This window comes from Erpetoichthys calabaricus, chromosome 4, assembly GCF_900747795.2.
Source record: "Erpetoichthys calabaricus chromosome 4, fErpCal1.3, whole genome shotgun sequence".
NCBI lineage: Eukaryota > Metazoa > Chordata > Cladistia > Polypteriformes > Polypteridae > Erpetoichthys > Erpetoichthys calabaricus.
The window spans coordinates 181,190,561-181,204,353 of NC_041397.2; the positions used below are offsets into that span (position 1 = coordinate 181,190,561).

Here is a 13,793-nt window from a genome sequence, read left to right on the forward strand (position 1 = left end):
AGGAAGCCCTGGTTCAGAAACACCGTAACTGAGAAATTTTCGTTCCAAAATATTTCTTAATAAAGAACTAGTTCTAGCGGTTATTGTTATATTTATATTCTACCGTGGCATGGCTGCATTTTATGGAATCAAAAACAAGGACTTGAGAAAAATTAACTGATTTTATGAGCAGGAAGGAAATACCACAAAAGTAAAAAAATCCTCATTACACACACAAAATTAGAAAATGGATGTCAAAAATTCATTTAAATGTTAAAATCTTTAAGTCCAAGGAGACACTGAATGAAGGCAAACCCAGACAATGGCCTTGGCACAACAAAAGTTAAAAATGAAGATAGTCTGCAATAAATCAATGAAGTGTTTTAAAGAGAAACATTTTAAATTTTTGATTGGAAACTTAAAATGCACCAAAAACAAAATATGCCAAAGGTTAGACAAGATAAGCATAATGTACCTAATTAAATTTGAGAAAAAAAAAGGCAAGGATAATGGTCTACTGCCTAATGCGCTACATCTACACATCTACAGCTACACAGGATAAAAAAAAAAAAAAACAAGCAGTACACTTTTTTCAAAAATGCATTCCATAAATGTAACTGCAGAAAAATAAAGTCCTCTGTATTATGATGAAACATAAGCTTTAAAAAGTCATGTTAATCAATTGTATTATATAGCACTTGAGTTGTGTAAAAATTGCACTTCAAAAATTTTTGTAAAAATGAGATAAAATGTTATTACATCATTTTTCTGTTGGGCTGGCTTACAATGATAATAAAAACACATTGTTTCATGATTTGCCAAAGCCAAATTGCTGTTTTCTTTAATTCAATGATAGTCTCACCTTCTACAGTACTACCATAAACAACAGAGTCTAGTTTCCTACTCTGCTAACAATAAGAGGAGAACCTAACTGATGTCTACAAATCTCAGTAAAACTCATCTTTTTAAAATGCAAAGAAATCAGTGAAGTATGTCATTTTCAGTACAATGTTAGTTCATATCAAATGCATAACAGCAGGTTATTTATAAGTTGCAAATTACTGAATGTCATACAAGTTATGTCTCACAATGAAACATTTTATATGTACCGAGTCAATCTTAAAAATGATGCTCTTATATTACACAGTGAGTGGGTGAATACAGACATATTGAGAGCAAGGTAAATGTAAGATGACTATAAGGCTCCCTTCTTTTGGGCAAAAGAAAGTTTTAACTTGTTTATTCTGTTAAATCTTAAACATGAAAATTTCTGTTAGTCTCTAATGCAGGAAGACAGCATTGTAATACAATGCTTATCAACTCATAAAACGAATTAACAGATTTTACAATAGAAATGTAACGTACTGGTGCATAATTTGAACACAGTCATTGCAAGTCTTAAATGCAATGGATATGGAATATTTGGAAGTGCTTCAAAAGAATTACAAAGCTTTCACTTATATTTAGTTGTTTTAAGTATAAAAATAATCACCATCCTGATATTTTGAAATAACTGTATTATACCTTTAAATCTACAAACATTTAAATGGAACATCTTTAGGCACAAATCTACACAAAAATCTAGTTATCTAAATTACTTGAAAACAAAAGGTTTTGTCTGCAGAGTTTGGGAATTTATCCTATTAGAAGATGAATCCTCCCACAAGTTTGTTGCAGACTACATTAGATTTTTAATTGAAGATTTTCCCCAACCTTCATTTTTTGTATATTTCAGGACCATATATAGAGAAGTAACTTGCAAAAATGGATTTCTGTAGAGGCAGTGATTAGCTTGTACAAAGCACAATGTTCACTTTAAGGCAGAAAAAAAACTGTTTAACAGAACATCTTCCAAAACTAAACACTAGTCTACTGAAAATGCAAAAAGATAGAATGCTAGTCAGATTTACAGCCCAGGTTTTTAAAATGTATTTTATACCTTAAATCTTTAAATATTTTCATTGTATTGACAACAACCTTTCCTTCAATCATATTTTCAATATGCTTACTCCCGATTTACTATGAATATTCATTTTTCCTTTCATTCAATTGTTAAAAGTTTCCTTCCAGAAATGGGTTTAAATTAAAAAATTCTAAAGCTGGCAATCAGAACTTACTTGGCTTGTTTGATCAAAGAGTGTGAATATTTCTCTATTCAGGATCTGCATAATTTTGTTTTCACTTTGACTTTTTTTATAAATAGCAAACAAACCAAATTAAAAAAATAAGATTTAATAAAATTAAAAGTGAATGGGTGAAGAACGGATTAATGACTTTACAGAAACTGTAGATGGAGCAAAAAAGTTAGTACAACAAGATACTTGTAGAGTTTGGATATTACATTAACTTATAACAATAGTTAAAAAAAAAGTAATAAAAACAAAACACATATACCCATCTCATCCAGTTCTACGTTAAGTTCTTGCAGCCAAAATAAATCCATGTCATCCAAGTCATAATGGCACACAGACTCGGCTAACTCTACAATGTTCACATAACCAGTATCAACAAGATCTGGAGCAGAACACTGAATATATTTTCTCTGACGTGTGAAGAGGTTCTCTTTTGACTTCTCTGCAATGAGCCTGTTTTTTTTGGGGGGGAAAAAAAAACAAAACAAACTTTTACATACCTCACACAAAGAGCAACACATTCTGCAGCACTGTTATAATTCCACTTAGAAAAATGTACAACTTTTAAGTAATGTAATTAGTATCATAAATGACATATCAATGAATACATCTTTTTCAAGATATCTATAATAATAATAATAATTCATTACATTTATATATCTATGTGAATCAGTGCTCCTAACAGATATCTGCATAAAGTGTTAAAAAAAAGACTAGAATAAATAACTGTTGAAAGAAGGCTACAATACTAAGGGCCGGTTTATACTTCACGCTCAGAACACAAACACGCACGCATCATGGCTGCATGTGTTCCCAGTGTTTATTTGACGCGTATTCTGAGCACATCCTCAGAAATAATAGCGACGTGTGTGCATGTTGCAGTACCAGTGTGTTCAAGTTGGAACGTGACGTCAGAGTCTCTGTTTACTATCAACATGTGACAGCAAGACGCTGTGCGTATCCTACAGGATCGATGTGTGTGCTTTGATGTTTGAGGAATGGTCTGATAGGGTGAAGCAAAATGCTGCCATACAAATATATTTGTGGTGCTTTACTTTTCAAGTGTCACAGATTCCCCATCATAATGATGTGACACATTTTAAAGGTCTCGCATACCATCTTCTGTGCAGTTTTTTTTTTTTGGCACCTTCACAACAGCATCAGAATGTAAGGAAGCACATTTGAGCCACAGAGGGAAAAAAAAATAATCACAAAATAGACCTCTTTATTTTGTCCCTAAAGTGGAAATTTTGGCTTTAAGCTTGAAATATCCAGTTTAATCTCATAGATTATTTTGTCATTAAAGTAGACCATTGTAAACGTCATCTTTAAACCAAACCAGCTGCTAACCACTATGTATTCTGGGGCTTCCTCCTGCTCTGACATCAGTAGCAGGCAGCATTTGCCACACTGAACACATTAAATGTACGATATTACAGCTCTCTGCACATTCACAATCCTTAGATTTATACCTGACATCACTTTCATGATGACATGTGTTAAAGCATGTATGTTACATTTCACAGACAAAATAATAATAATAAATAATAATGTTAATAATCACACATGTAGGGGCAGCACAGTGGCAGAGCAGTAGCGCTGCTGCCTCGCAATGAGTCATATCCCTGGTGTTCCCTGCCTGGAATGTTTTCCTGGTCGATTTTCACAGGGTGATCCATTTTCCTCCAAAGGACATGCAAGTTTGGGGATTTGGTGATGCTAAAATGACTAATGTTTGTGTGTGCTTGTATTCACCTTGTGATGAGCTGATGCCCCGTCCAGGTATTGTTTCTGCCTCATGCCCGATGCCTGCTGGAATGGACGTGTCCCTGAATTGACGGATGTAATCATTAAACATCCATTCTTTTCAGAGATAGTGTGGCAAAGTGTCCTGTATTTAACGGATGTTTCAGGCAGTTCACAACACAGCGAAGCAAGGTTATTTTAGTTTTGCCTTTTTATATTAGTTTTTATTTCTATATTATTTCTGATCTTACTTGGAAATTCAGTCTAGTTTTAGTTTTCCTTTATTATGTATTTTTTAAATTTCATTTTTATATAACAAAGACATTTCTACTTTATTTTAGTTTCAGTTTTAGAAATTATGGTATGGTTAAAGAGCTACTATGTAGTTTAGTTTTGTGTCACAGTCGGACAGAACTGTACACTTAACAGGTCTGGAAAGGAGTTTAATGTTAGTGGAAGCGTACTACACCACATGGTTTACTATCTGGTTTTGTTATTGTCCGATAAAAACAAGCATAAACAAAACCAGATATAAAATTGTTCATATTGGGTAATTTTTAAAATATTTTCTATGTCATTTGTGCTGAACAAATGTGCGCTGACTGTTAACATGTTTCATCTTTTCCTTTTCTTGCCCAGAACAGGCCAATTTGTGATGAAATTTAGGTGAATTTTAAAGTTTGAGGGTTTTTTTCCCTCCAAATGCCTACAAGCACACATGTCCTGCTCCAAGACAATGTGCTTACAATTAATGCCTTCAATATTGTATTTTAAAATCTCTCATACTGTTCTTTGTTATTTTCTACTAGCCATATTGATGTTTGATTCCATCTCAGGTACACACAATTTATTGACAGAATTTTGCCACCTGCAGGCCTGAAAAGTTTTTATTTATATATATATATATATATATATATATATAAATAAATATAATGGTACTGTGTTCTGAGAGGTGTGATCATGAAAATCATGGGGGCTTAGGAAGAAAAGGGCTCTTAGGCTTGAATCAGTGTGTAAACCCCACCTAGCTGTATTAAGGGAAACAAAGAAAATATATATATTTTCTAAACTCTCTTATCCAGAGCAAGATGAAACCTGGAGCCTATTCCTGCAGCTTTGGATGCAAGGCAGGAAAAATCCAAGGACATGGTGCTTGCCTACTGCTATAATACTATACAGTATATATGCAATGTGTGTGACACGGCTGATATTAAGAACAAAAAGAGTATGATATTTCAACTATCTTTTTTGAGAGACAGGGAAAGATTGAAAAGAGGGAGACAAATATTTTGAAACATAATTCTGCCACTGGATTATTTTCACAATATCAGGTACTTTGAGCTATGAATATAAAACTAAAAAAGTTAAATTAATAAATACAGAATAAATACAAAAACACATTATCAGGTTTAGTTTTTCACCAGTTGGCAGACTCTCTAATGATCTACAGGTAGGTAGATGAACAGACGTTGCCAGCTCAGGAGTTTTACAAGGTTCGTATCGCTTCATAAGTAAACGACTCTTTTAAAGCAAAAGTGATTGGTCAGCAACAATATGTTGATCTTGTATGTTGACCGTCAATCTCTCGATTAGTGCAGTTTTATTTCCAAGAGGCAGGTGAATTATTGTCAACAAAACATAGATGAGAAATAAACTGAACCGTTACACACTTGTGATTTTTCTGTCCATACAGTAAAGGTTATGTTGACCAGCACATTCCAACTTCGGCTTTTGAATTATATCTTGATATACAAGAAGTGCAAAGAAATATGGAAGCTCATTATTACAGATATCGGATTCATGCAGCCTGGAATTTCATTTAGTGTGTGCATCTTTATTAATTGCCTTGTACATACTGTATCATGGGCTCAGTCAGAATTACAATCTACCATGTAGTCATTTACAGTATGAACAGACTGAAAGTCTATAAGGGATTATCTGTATCTAATACTTGTCTCTTGAACTCTGGAGATTCAGTGAACGGTAGCTTTGAAAGTTGCTGAGCACATTCAAAGCAAAATCATCACCTTGGTATGCTTCACTAACACTTGGACCATAATTTATCATGTTGTTACTATCAGCCCCTGAAGAACTGCCACTATTCTCACACAGTAAATCGCTTTCTTTGTCACATGCTTTATGTGCCCGTATTCAACTTGCTCTGTCACCAGCCGCCGATCACTGGATGAATGTGTGTGTGGTGGATGACTTTCTGTTTTAGAGTTAAAAGTTACAAGGGTTAAAGACTAACGGCAGGAATATTTATCAAAAACCAAATATAAAATTCTTAATATATGTTGATTAATTTGTGACCCCTGCAGCTCAGTTTAGCTCGTGTAAGTCTGTCTATTACAAAACTAAAAATAATTTTAGAAAATTATTTTATTTCAGTTAGCCTTTTCAGCTACTTTAATAGTTTTATTTAGTTTAATTATTTTAGTTCAGTTCACAAATATGTTTTTCTTATTCATAGTTTCAGTTTTGATTTTAGTTTTCATTAACAATAATAACCTTGCAGCGAAGCCGAACGTTGTTTTCTCACCGTGATGATATCTTGCACTGCCATCTGGTGGAATCGTCCAGATTTACATAAAGTACATGCGCAAGTATAAACAGTACACCACTTGTGTAGCAGAAGCGTCCGCAGGAGCAAGTGTTGTGTTGTGCGAAGTATAAACCCAGCCTTAAAGTAGGCAATTTTTAAAATGGGCACAAACAAAAATTGCTTGAAATCTGCAAAAGGAAAAAAAGGCCAAAACATAATACCAAAAACATTCCCCCCACATATTGCTTTTACAGGATGATTATATACGATTTAAAACATACACACAAAACCACACTATCATAAAAATGTATTGTCTTTCAAACATTATAGAAAACAACATACCTGAGAGATGCCTGTGGAATAGTGTCTGGACTGGCAGGAACCTGCACCCCTTTCTCCCACTCCTCCTTCCAAGTGTCTGCCAAGAGGTAGTAATCATCAGGGTTAATGTAGTGAGAGTCCGGAAGCTTCATGGCACTAATTAGGTCTTTTCTAAACACCTGAGGCAACAAGAATAAAACAAAAAAGGGACATTCAATGAAAGTCCAGGTTGTGGCATATTTTCAAGCAAACACGTCCAAAGTGATTTGCTTGGGTAATGTGTGAGGATAGTTTTATTAAATTTTTTCAACCTTACTTTTCCTGATCTCGACTTTTAATGGATTAGATACTAATATTAGAGCACAACCAAGGTTAGGACTATTTCCCATCTGGGAAACTATAGACTCTAGTGGTTTATGGAGTAGTGGTTCAGGACAGAACATGATGCAGCCAGAAGAACAGGCACTTCCAAATGTACTAACTGCCCTCTTCCACACAAGGTCTCTGCAGAGGTGGACTTCAAGTATTTTGGGTTACTGATCAAGAAAGTGCGCAGGGAGGATTTGGAGACTGACCTAGAAATTAGATAATTGGTAGCACTTTTGTAAGCATACCATTGAACTTTATGAATTAATCACAAATTTTTAAAATACCCAAATTTACTTCTCCTTTCTCATATATGGTCACAAGTTTTGGATAGCATTTATAAACTAAATCAACATGGCTGCTTTGCTGAAAACTAAGACTTTTCTATCAAACTTAAAACTATCCAGTGATTTTAAAACATAAAAGTAACTATAGAAGGGTAGAAAGGAAATGTAGACTACCTAATTGTCATGTCTACAAGAAAAGTTTGCAAGCACTCAATAGGGAAATTAAGAAAACTAAGACAATCTTATTTCTAACTTTTCATAAGCATAACCCCTAGACATCTTTACTCCACTACTTACAGATTCATTAATCCTTCCATTTTAGCTTCTTGAGAAGTTCTTTCAAAGAAGAACTTTATTGAGTCTGCAGTCTTTATCAGTAATACTGTAATATTATTGGGATCTGTGACAACATTTTGAAGTTTCAATCTTATCGACCAGTTCACCCCAAAAATCATTCATCTAAGGCTGGGATAGGCAATGGAGGCCCACAGTAGTAGCAAGTTTTTGTTCCAACCTAGTTTCTTAATGAGAAGTCAATTATTGCTAATTAAGCACTTATTGCTCAAGTGATATTTTACTGCTTCATTTTAGTGGTCTCACTTGTTAAGGTTGCCCACCCTTAATTGCTTATTTCAGTCTTAAACAGCTGCAGTCAGTGTTTTCTACAGTTCCTTGTTAGTAATAACATGTAAATGACAAAGGAGCCAGCAGTTTTCCATCTAACTTGTTTTTATTTATACTTGTGTGGATTCAGAGAAAAATGACAGACTGAAAATTATACTTTTTAGGCTTCAAATCATTTTGATTTCATTAGAAGGGAAAAATCTATGATATAAGAACTTTATATTACAGACTAACATACCATAAAATTAAACAAGGTCTGAGACTGACAGCCACTGACTTCTAATTAAACAACTGGGTTGGAATGAAAACCTATAGCTGCTGTGGCCCTCCAGAACCAAATTGTCTCCTCCTGACCTAAGGATGTCTCAATTTTTTAATAAGAAATTCTTCACTTCTGTTTCAACAAATGTTCTTGATATTATAAAGCAATAATTTCTGTTGGGAATCTTCCCTATTTCTATGAAAACTATTGTTAAGCCTTTACAGAGGAAAAGCAGCCTTGAATAACTAAGTCTATTTCAAACCTCCCTTTTTTGGTTAAACAACTGAAAAAGCAGTGCCTATTCAGGCAAATACAGTATTAGTGGAAAATATCTGCTAGGATTTAGAAGTTATAGCATTGAAAGGTTATATTAGCACTGAAATGACTCAATGACACAAAATTAGCTTTTGCCGATTCATATTCAGCCATGAACTATGCTGCTTTGGTAGTCCTGCTTTTAGTGCTGGTCAAACCCCATATGTAGCCCTAGATGGTGGAGGGTACGCCCCTATTGGCGTCCTACATGACATCAGATTTATTAAAGTAATACAGAGCTTTGTTACAGAGTGTTGTCGAAACGGAATACCTTACATAAAATTATAGACTGAAAAGAAAAAAAAACAAAAACTGTGTGGACATTTTCTGCTTTTAAATCAAAAAGTCCATGTGCTTCAATCTAACTTTTCAGCTTGCAGTAGGTCAGATATTAGCAATATTCTTAATCATATCTTTAGTACGAGAATTTTGCACAAGAATCATGATTAGTTATATATGAAATAACAGGTACAACATGTCTCCTCTATAAATTTTCAGTTTATAGAAAAGCCAGTTTTCAAATATAGAGAAAGAAAAACAAAACAAAAAAAAAACTGCAGACTCAGCATTGTGAAGCCATAGAAGTCCTATTTGGCACATGTTAACAGAGATTAATGCTGTATAAAAAAAATTAACTTAGCAAAATCAGCTAAGATACATACCAGATCTGTGCAGAAACAAGGGAAGGGCTGATCCATTTGAAGTTTAAAATATGCCATTAATTACTCAGTTTCAAGTCATTTATTAATAGGAACATTAATCCAATTCACACTCAGCAACTAAATATAAAATATTATTGTAAATTTGTAATTGCCAGAAAGTGAAACATAATAAGCAAGCTGTGGCATGATTAACATCGACAAAACATAACAACTGATAATTTAAGACATTTTTTTTCTCTCTTTTATTTAAAAAAATCAAAAAGGTAATAATCTAAAAAATAAGTTATAGAATAAGATATCAGAGCAAAGAAAGCAGAATGTAAAGTTTACCCCACTCAGTTAACAAGTTACTATTAATACGGTTCCTGAAAGCTAAAAAACGCGACCTACCAAAAACACTTTATCAGGCATTCATTAGTGTTGTTAAGATACTGGTATATGTTTTAGCTAAAATAATAATGTTCCCTTCTATAGTATCTGTAAATCAATCTGTATTTATCAAAGACACCCCCACCCAGTATGAAATTTTTGAAAACTGTTTAAAATCTTTCCCTAAATCTGAGCCTCCAGAGGTTCTGTTAATGAACCGCTGGCTATTCATTTAATCTTCAGTTGCATCTAAAAATTAATCAAAAAGAAAAGGCCTGAAAATGAGGCACCCTTTACATGGACAATATAGTGTTCTATATCTCAGACCTAATCTCATAATTGCCATTTAGTCTACAAAGCACATTTTATACAAATTCTAGGTTCAAAATTAAATTACCATATCTACTTGCAGATAAGACAAGAATTTTACAGTGGAGAAATTACTCAAAACAGACCAAAAAAACGGTGTTCCGTGGACCTGAGCTCAATATATATATTTTTTTAATATTATTCACTTCAAGTGTATGAAAAGGCCCTAAATCCCTATATGAAAGTAATAATAAACACCTCATGCTTCCCTATAGAATAATTTGGAACTTCCCCAGGCAAATTAATGTATACCATGATTGATGAAAAATAATTTCAACTTGGAAAATGCCAAATGTACAGTGCACCCGGAAAGTATTCACAGCGCATCACTTTTTCCACATTTTGTTATGTTACAGCCTTATTCCAAAATGGATTAAATTCATTTTTTTCCTCAGAATTCTACACACAACACCCCATAATGACAACGTGAAAAAAGTTTACTTGAGGTTTTTGCAAATTTATTAAAAATAAAAAAAAATGAGAAATCACATGTACATAAGTATTCACAGCCTTTGCTCAATACTTTGTCGATGCACCTTTGGCAGCAATTACAGCCTCAAGTCTTTTTGAATATAATGCCACAAGCTTGGCACACCTATCCTTGGCCAGTTTCGCCCATTCCTCTTTGCAGCACCTCTCAAGCTCCATCAGGTTGAATGGGAAGCATCTGTGCACAGCCATTTTAAGATCTCTCCAGAGATGTTCAATCGGATTCAAGTCTGGGCTCTAGCTGGGCCACTCAAGGACATTCACAGAGTTGTCCTGAAGCAACTCATTTCATATCTTGGCTGTGTTCTTAGGGTCGTTGTCCTGCTGAAAGATGAACCGTGGCCCCAGTCTGAGGTCAAGTGCGCTCTGGAGCAGGTTTTATTCCAGGATTGTCTCTGTACATTGCTGCAGTCATCTTTCCCTTTATCCTGATTAGTCTCCCAGTCCCTGCCGCTGAAAAACATCCCCACAGTATGATGCTGCCACCACCATGCCTCACTGCAGGGATGGTATTTGCCTGGTGATGAGCGGTGCCTGTTTTCTCCAAACGTGATGCCTGGCATTCACACCAAAGGGTTCAATCTTTGTCTCATCAGACCAGAGAATTTTCTCTCTCATGGTTTGAGAGGCAAACTCCAGGCGGGCTGCCATGTGCCTTTTACTAAGGAGTGGCTTCCGTCTGGCCGCTCTACCATACAGGCCTGATTGGTGGATTGCTGCAGAGATGGTTGTCCTTCTGGAAGGTTCTTCTCTCTCCAGAGAGGACCTCTGGAGCCCTGACAGAGTGACCATCGGGTTCTTGGTCACCTCCCTGACTAAGGCCCTTCTCCCCTGATCGCTCAGTTTAGATGGCCGGCCAGCTCTAGGAAGAGTCCTGGTGGTTTTGAACTTCTTCCACTTACGGATGATGGAGGCCACTGTGCTCATTGGGACCTTCAAAGCAGCAGAAATTTTTCTGTAACCTTCCCCAGATTTGTGCCTCGAGACAATCCTGTCTTGGAGGTCTACAGACAATTCCTTAGACTTCATGCTTGGTTTGTGCTCCAAGTTGAACTGTCAAACTGTGGGACCTTATATAGAAAGGTGTGTGCCTTTCCAAATCATGTCCAATCAACTGAATTTACCACAGGTGGAATCCAATTAAGCTGCAGAAACATCTCAAGGATGATCAGGGGAAACAGGATGCACCTGAGCTTAATTTTGAGCTTCATGGCAAAGGCTGTGAATACTTATGTACATGCGCTTTCTCAATTTTTTTATTTTTAATAAATTTGCAAAAACCTCAAGTAAACTTTTTTCACGTAGTCATTATGGGGTGTTGTGTGTAGAATTCTGAGGAAAAAAATGAACTTAATCCATTTTGGAATAAGGCTGTAACATAACAAAATGTGGAAAAAGTGATGCGCTGTGAATACTTTCCAGATGCACTGTATCCTTTAAGTAGTTTTTTGAGTTTATATATTAAAGTGCGATAATTTTATAACATTTACATGCATTAAACAAGCTACATAGAAACATTAACCAAATCTATTCCTTACCTCAGCTGGTTTCTTTGGCTCTTTGATCGATGTACCCGTTTTGCCAACATATTTACCAGATGAGAAGGATGTGGAAGGGCCTACAAATGTAGAAGAAGAATTACTTTAAAAGGCAAGAAGAACAGTAAGATAGCTTACAGCATTTTATCTATTCATTTTACACACTCACTTCTTTTGGAATGCTGTTATTTCACAAACTAGGCTCATCACTTTCTGTTATGGCAATAATATATATCAGGGGTCTCCAAAACGTTACTCGCAAGCTACCGGTAGCTCACAACCCCTTTCCAAGTAGCTCACCAAAGGGTTAATGATAATGAATCCTACATAAATTTGAAAACTTGATTAGTCAAATTAGGACTGGGCGATCTTTCCAAAAAATCATATCATGATCCTTGTAACACAAAAATCACAATCCATAATCTGAATTGCAATTTATCTTTTCAATGTGGCATACACTTAAAAGAATATCCAGAATCAAACTCATCAAGACCTAAGTAACACTATATTTTAAATATCAAACAAAGTTGAATTCAATTGTTCTCTCATTCGCTAGCTAAGGTACATGCCCCGAGGCTGGCGAGTGAGTGAGGAAGGCCCCTCCCTTCGGCCTGCTGTGTGTTTCTCAGATTTGCACAAATAAATCGGTACTGCAAGCGAACTATGATACGTAGTGAAATGAAAGAAGTCGCAAAATCAACTAGGAATGTTCAAGCAAATTATAGAAAAAAACCTGATCTAAATCCGTTAAGTAGTTCTATCGTAAAAAGCGGACAGACATACAGACATTTTATATAATATATATTAGTAAACCTTCAAAATAATGCGCAGTTAAAGTCTCAACAGAATTTTCAGCATTTCTGGGGCTTAGTAGAGCCAGATAACTAAGAATCTTCACCAAGCAGCTCTGAAAATATCTGCTTTGTTTGGGTCTACATATCTCTGTGAGTCCAACTTTTCAGAACAAGACTGACAGATGAACATTTAAATGAGAGTGAACCTAAGTGGCTACACTCCACCATACACCTCTCAAGTTGACTGCATGCAATGCCAGTCATCTGACTAACTAAAAAAAACACATCACACATGCAACTGGACATATGAACACTCTTGTGAGTGAAACTGTGACATGTAACAAAATGACAAATAAGTAATATTTGTGTATTTGTAATTGCATTGTTTTGTTTCGACAGCACTCATGTTTTAATTCCAATAGTGTGAGATACACTAGAAATGCATACAGACATACAAAATGGACTTGCAGTTGAAATAAATATTTTTTGTGAAGTTTTAATGCAAAATGTGAGTTGTGGACACCAACATTTTGTAAAATGTTCAGGCAAAACAAGCTTATTCAGTTTGTTTGAGTTGAAGTAAGCTATGAGAATAAACGTTAGAAAACATGAGTAGCTCTTGGTCATTTTGTAAAAGTAGCTCTCAGGAGAAAAAAGGTTGGAGACCCCTGCTATATATATATATATATATATATATATTTAAAAACTTACTCAAAACTCAAGCAAAAATGGACAAACCCCCCCACCCAAAAAACCCAAAAGGTGCCACATATGTCTAGTATCACTGGACTGCAAAAAACTTGACTACCACTATGTGCCAGGAGCTACGTTGTTAAGTGATCACAAAAATGCAACTGTGGTAACTGTGATTATTGTGCCATGTAGTACATCATCACTAATTTGTTCTTATTCTATGTTATGTAGGAAATATTAAATATTAAAAAATAGTTATGGTTATTTGTGGCTTTATTTATACATTCTGTACAGTATGTATA

At 35.0% G+C, this 13,793-nt stretch overlaps 1 protein-coding gene across 3 annotated transcripts in view; it reads right to left on the reverse strand.

The window, feature by feature from the left end:
• jade3 (jade family PHD finger 3) overlaps positions 1-13,793 on the reverse strand; it is an 82,300-nt gene that overhangs the window by 33,760 nt on the left and 34,747 nt on the right. For 2 of the 3 annotated variants that reach the window (XM_028800018.2, XM_051927092.1), the window contains 3 exons: positions 12,005-12,084; positions 6,745-6,902; positions 2,374-2,564 (listed from right to left, as the gene is read on the reverse strand). In XM_028800018.2, coding sequence (XP_028655851.2) covers positions 2,374-2,564; positions 6,745-6,902; positions 12,005-12,084 — 429 coding nt within the window. Of the gene's footprint in view, positions 1-2,373; positions 2,565-6,744; positions 6,903-12,004; positions 12,085-12,173; positions 12,302-13,793 lie in introns of those variants that run through there. The other variant, XM_028800020.2, reaches the window with a different exon arrangement.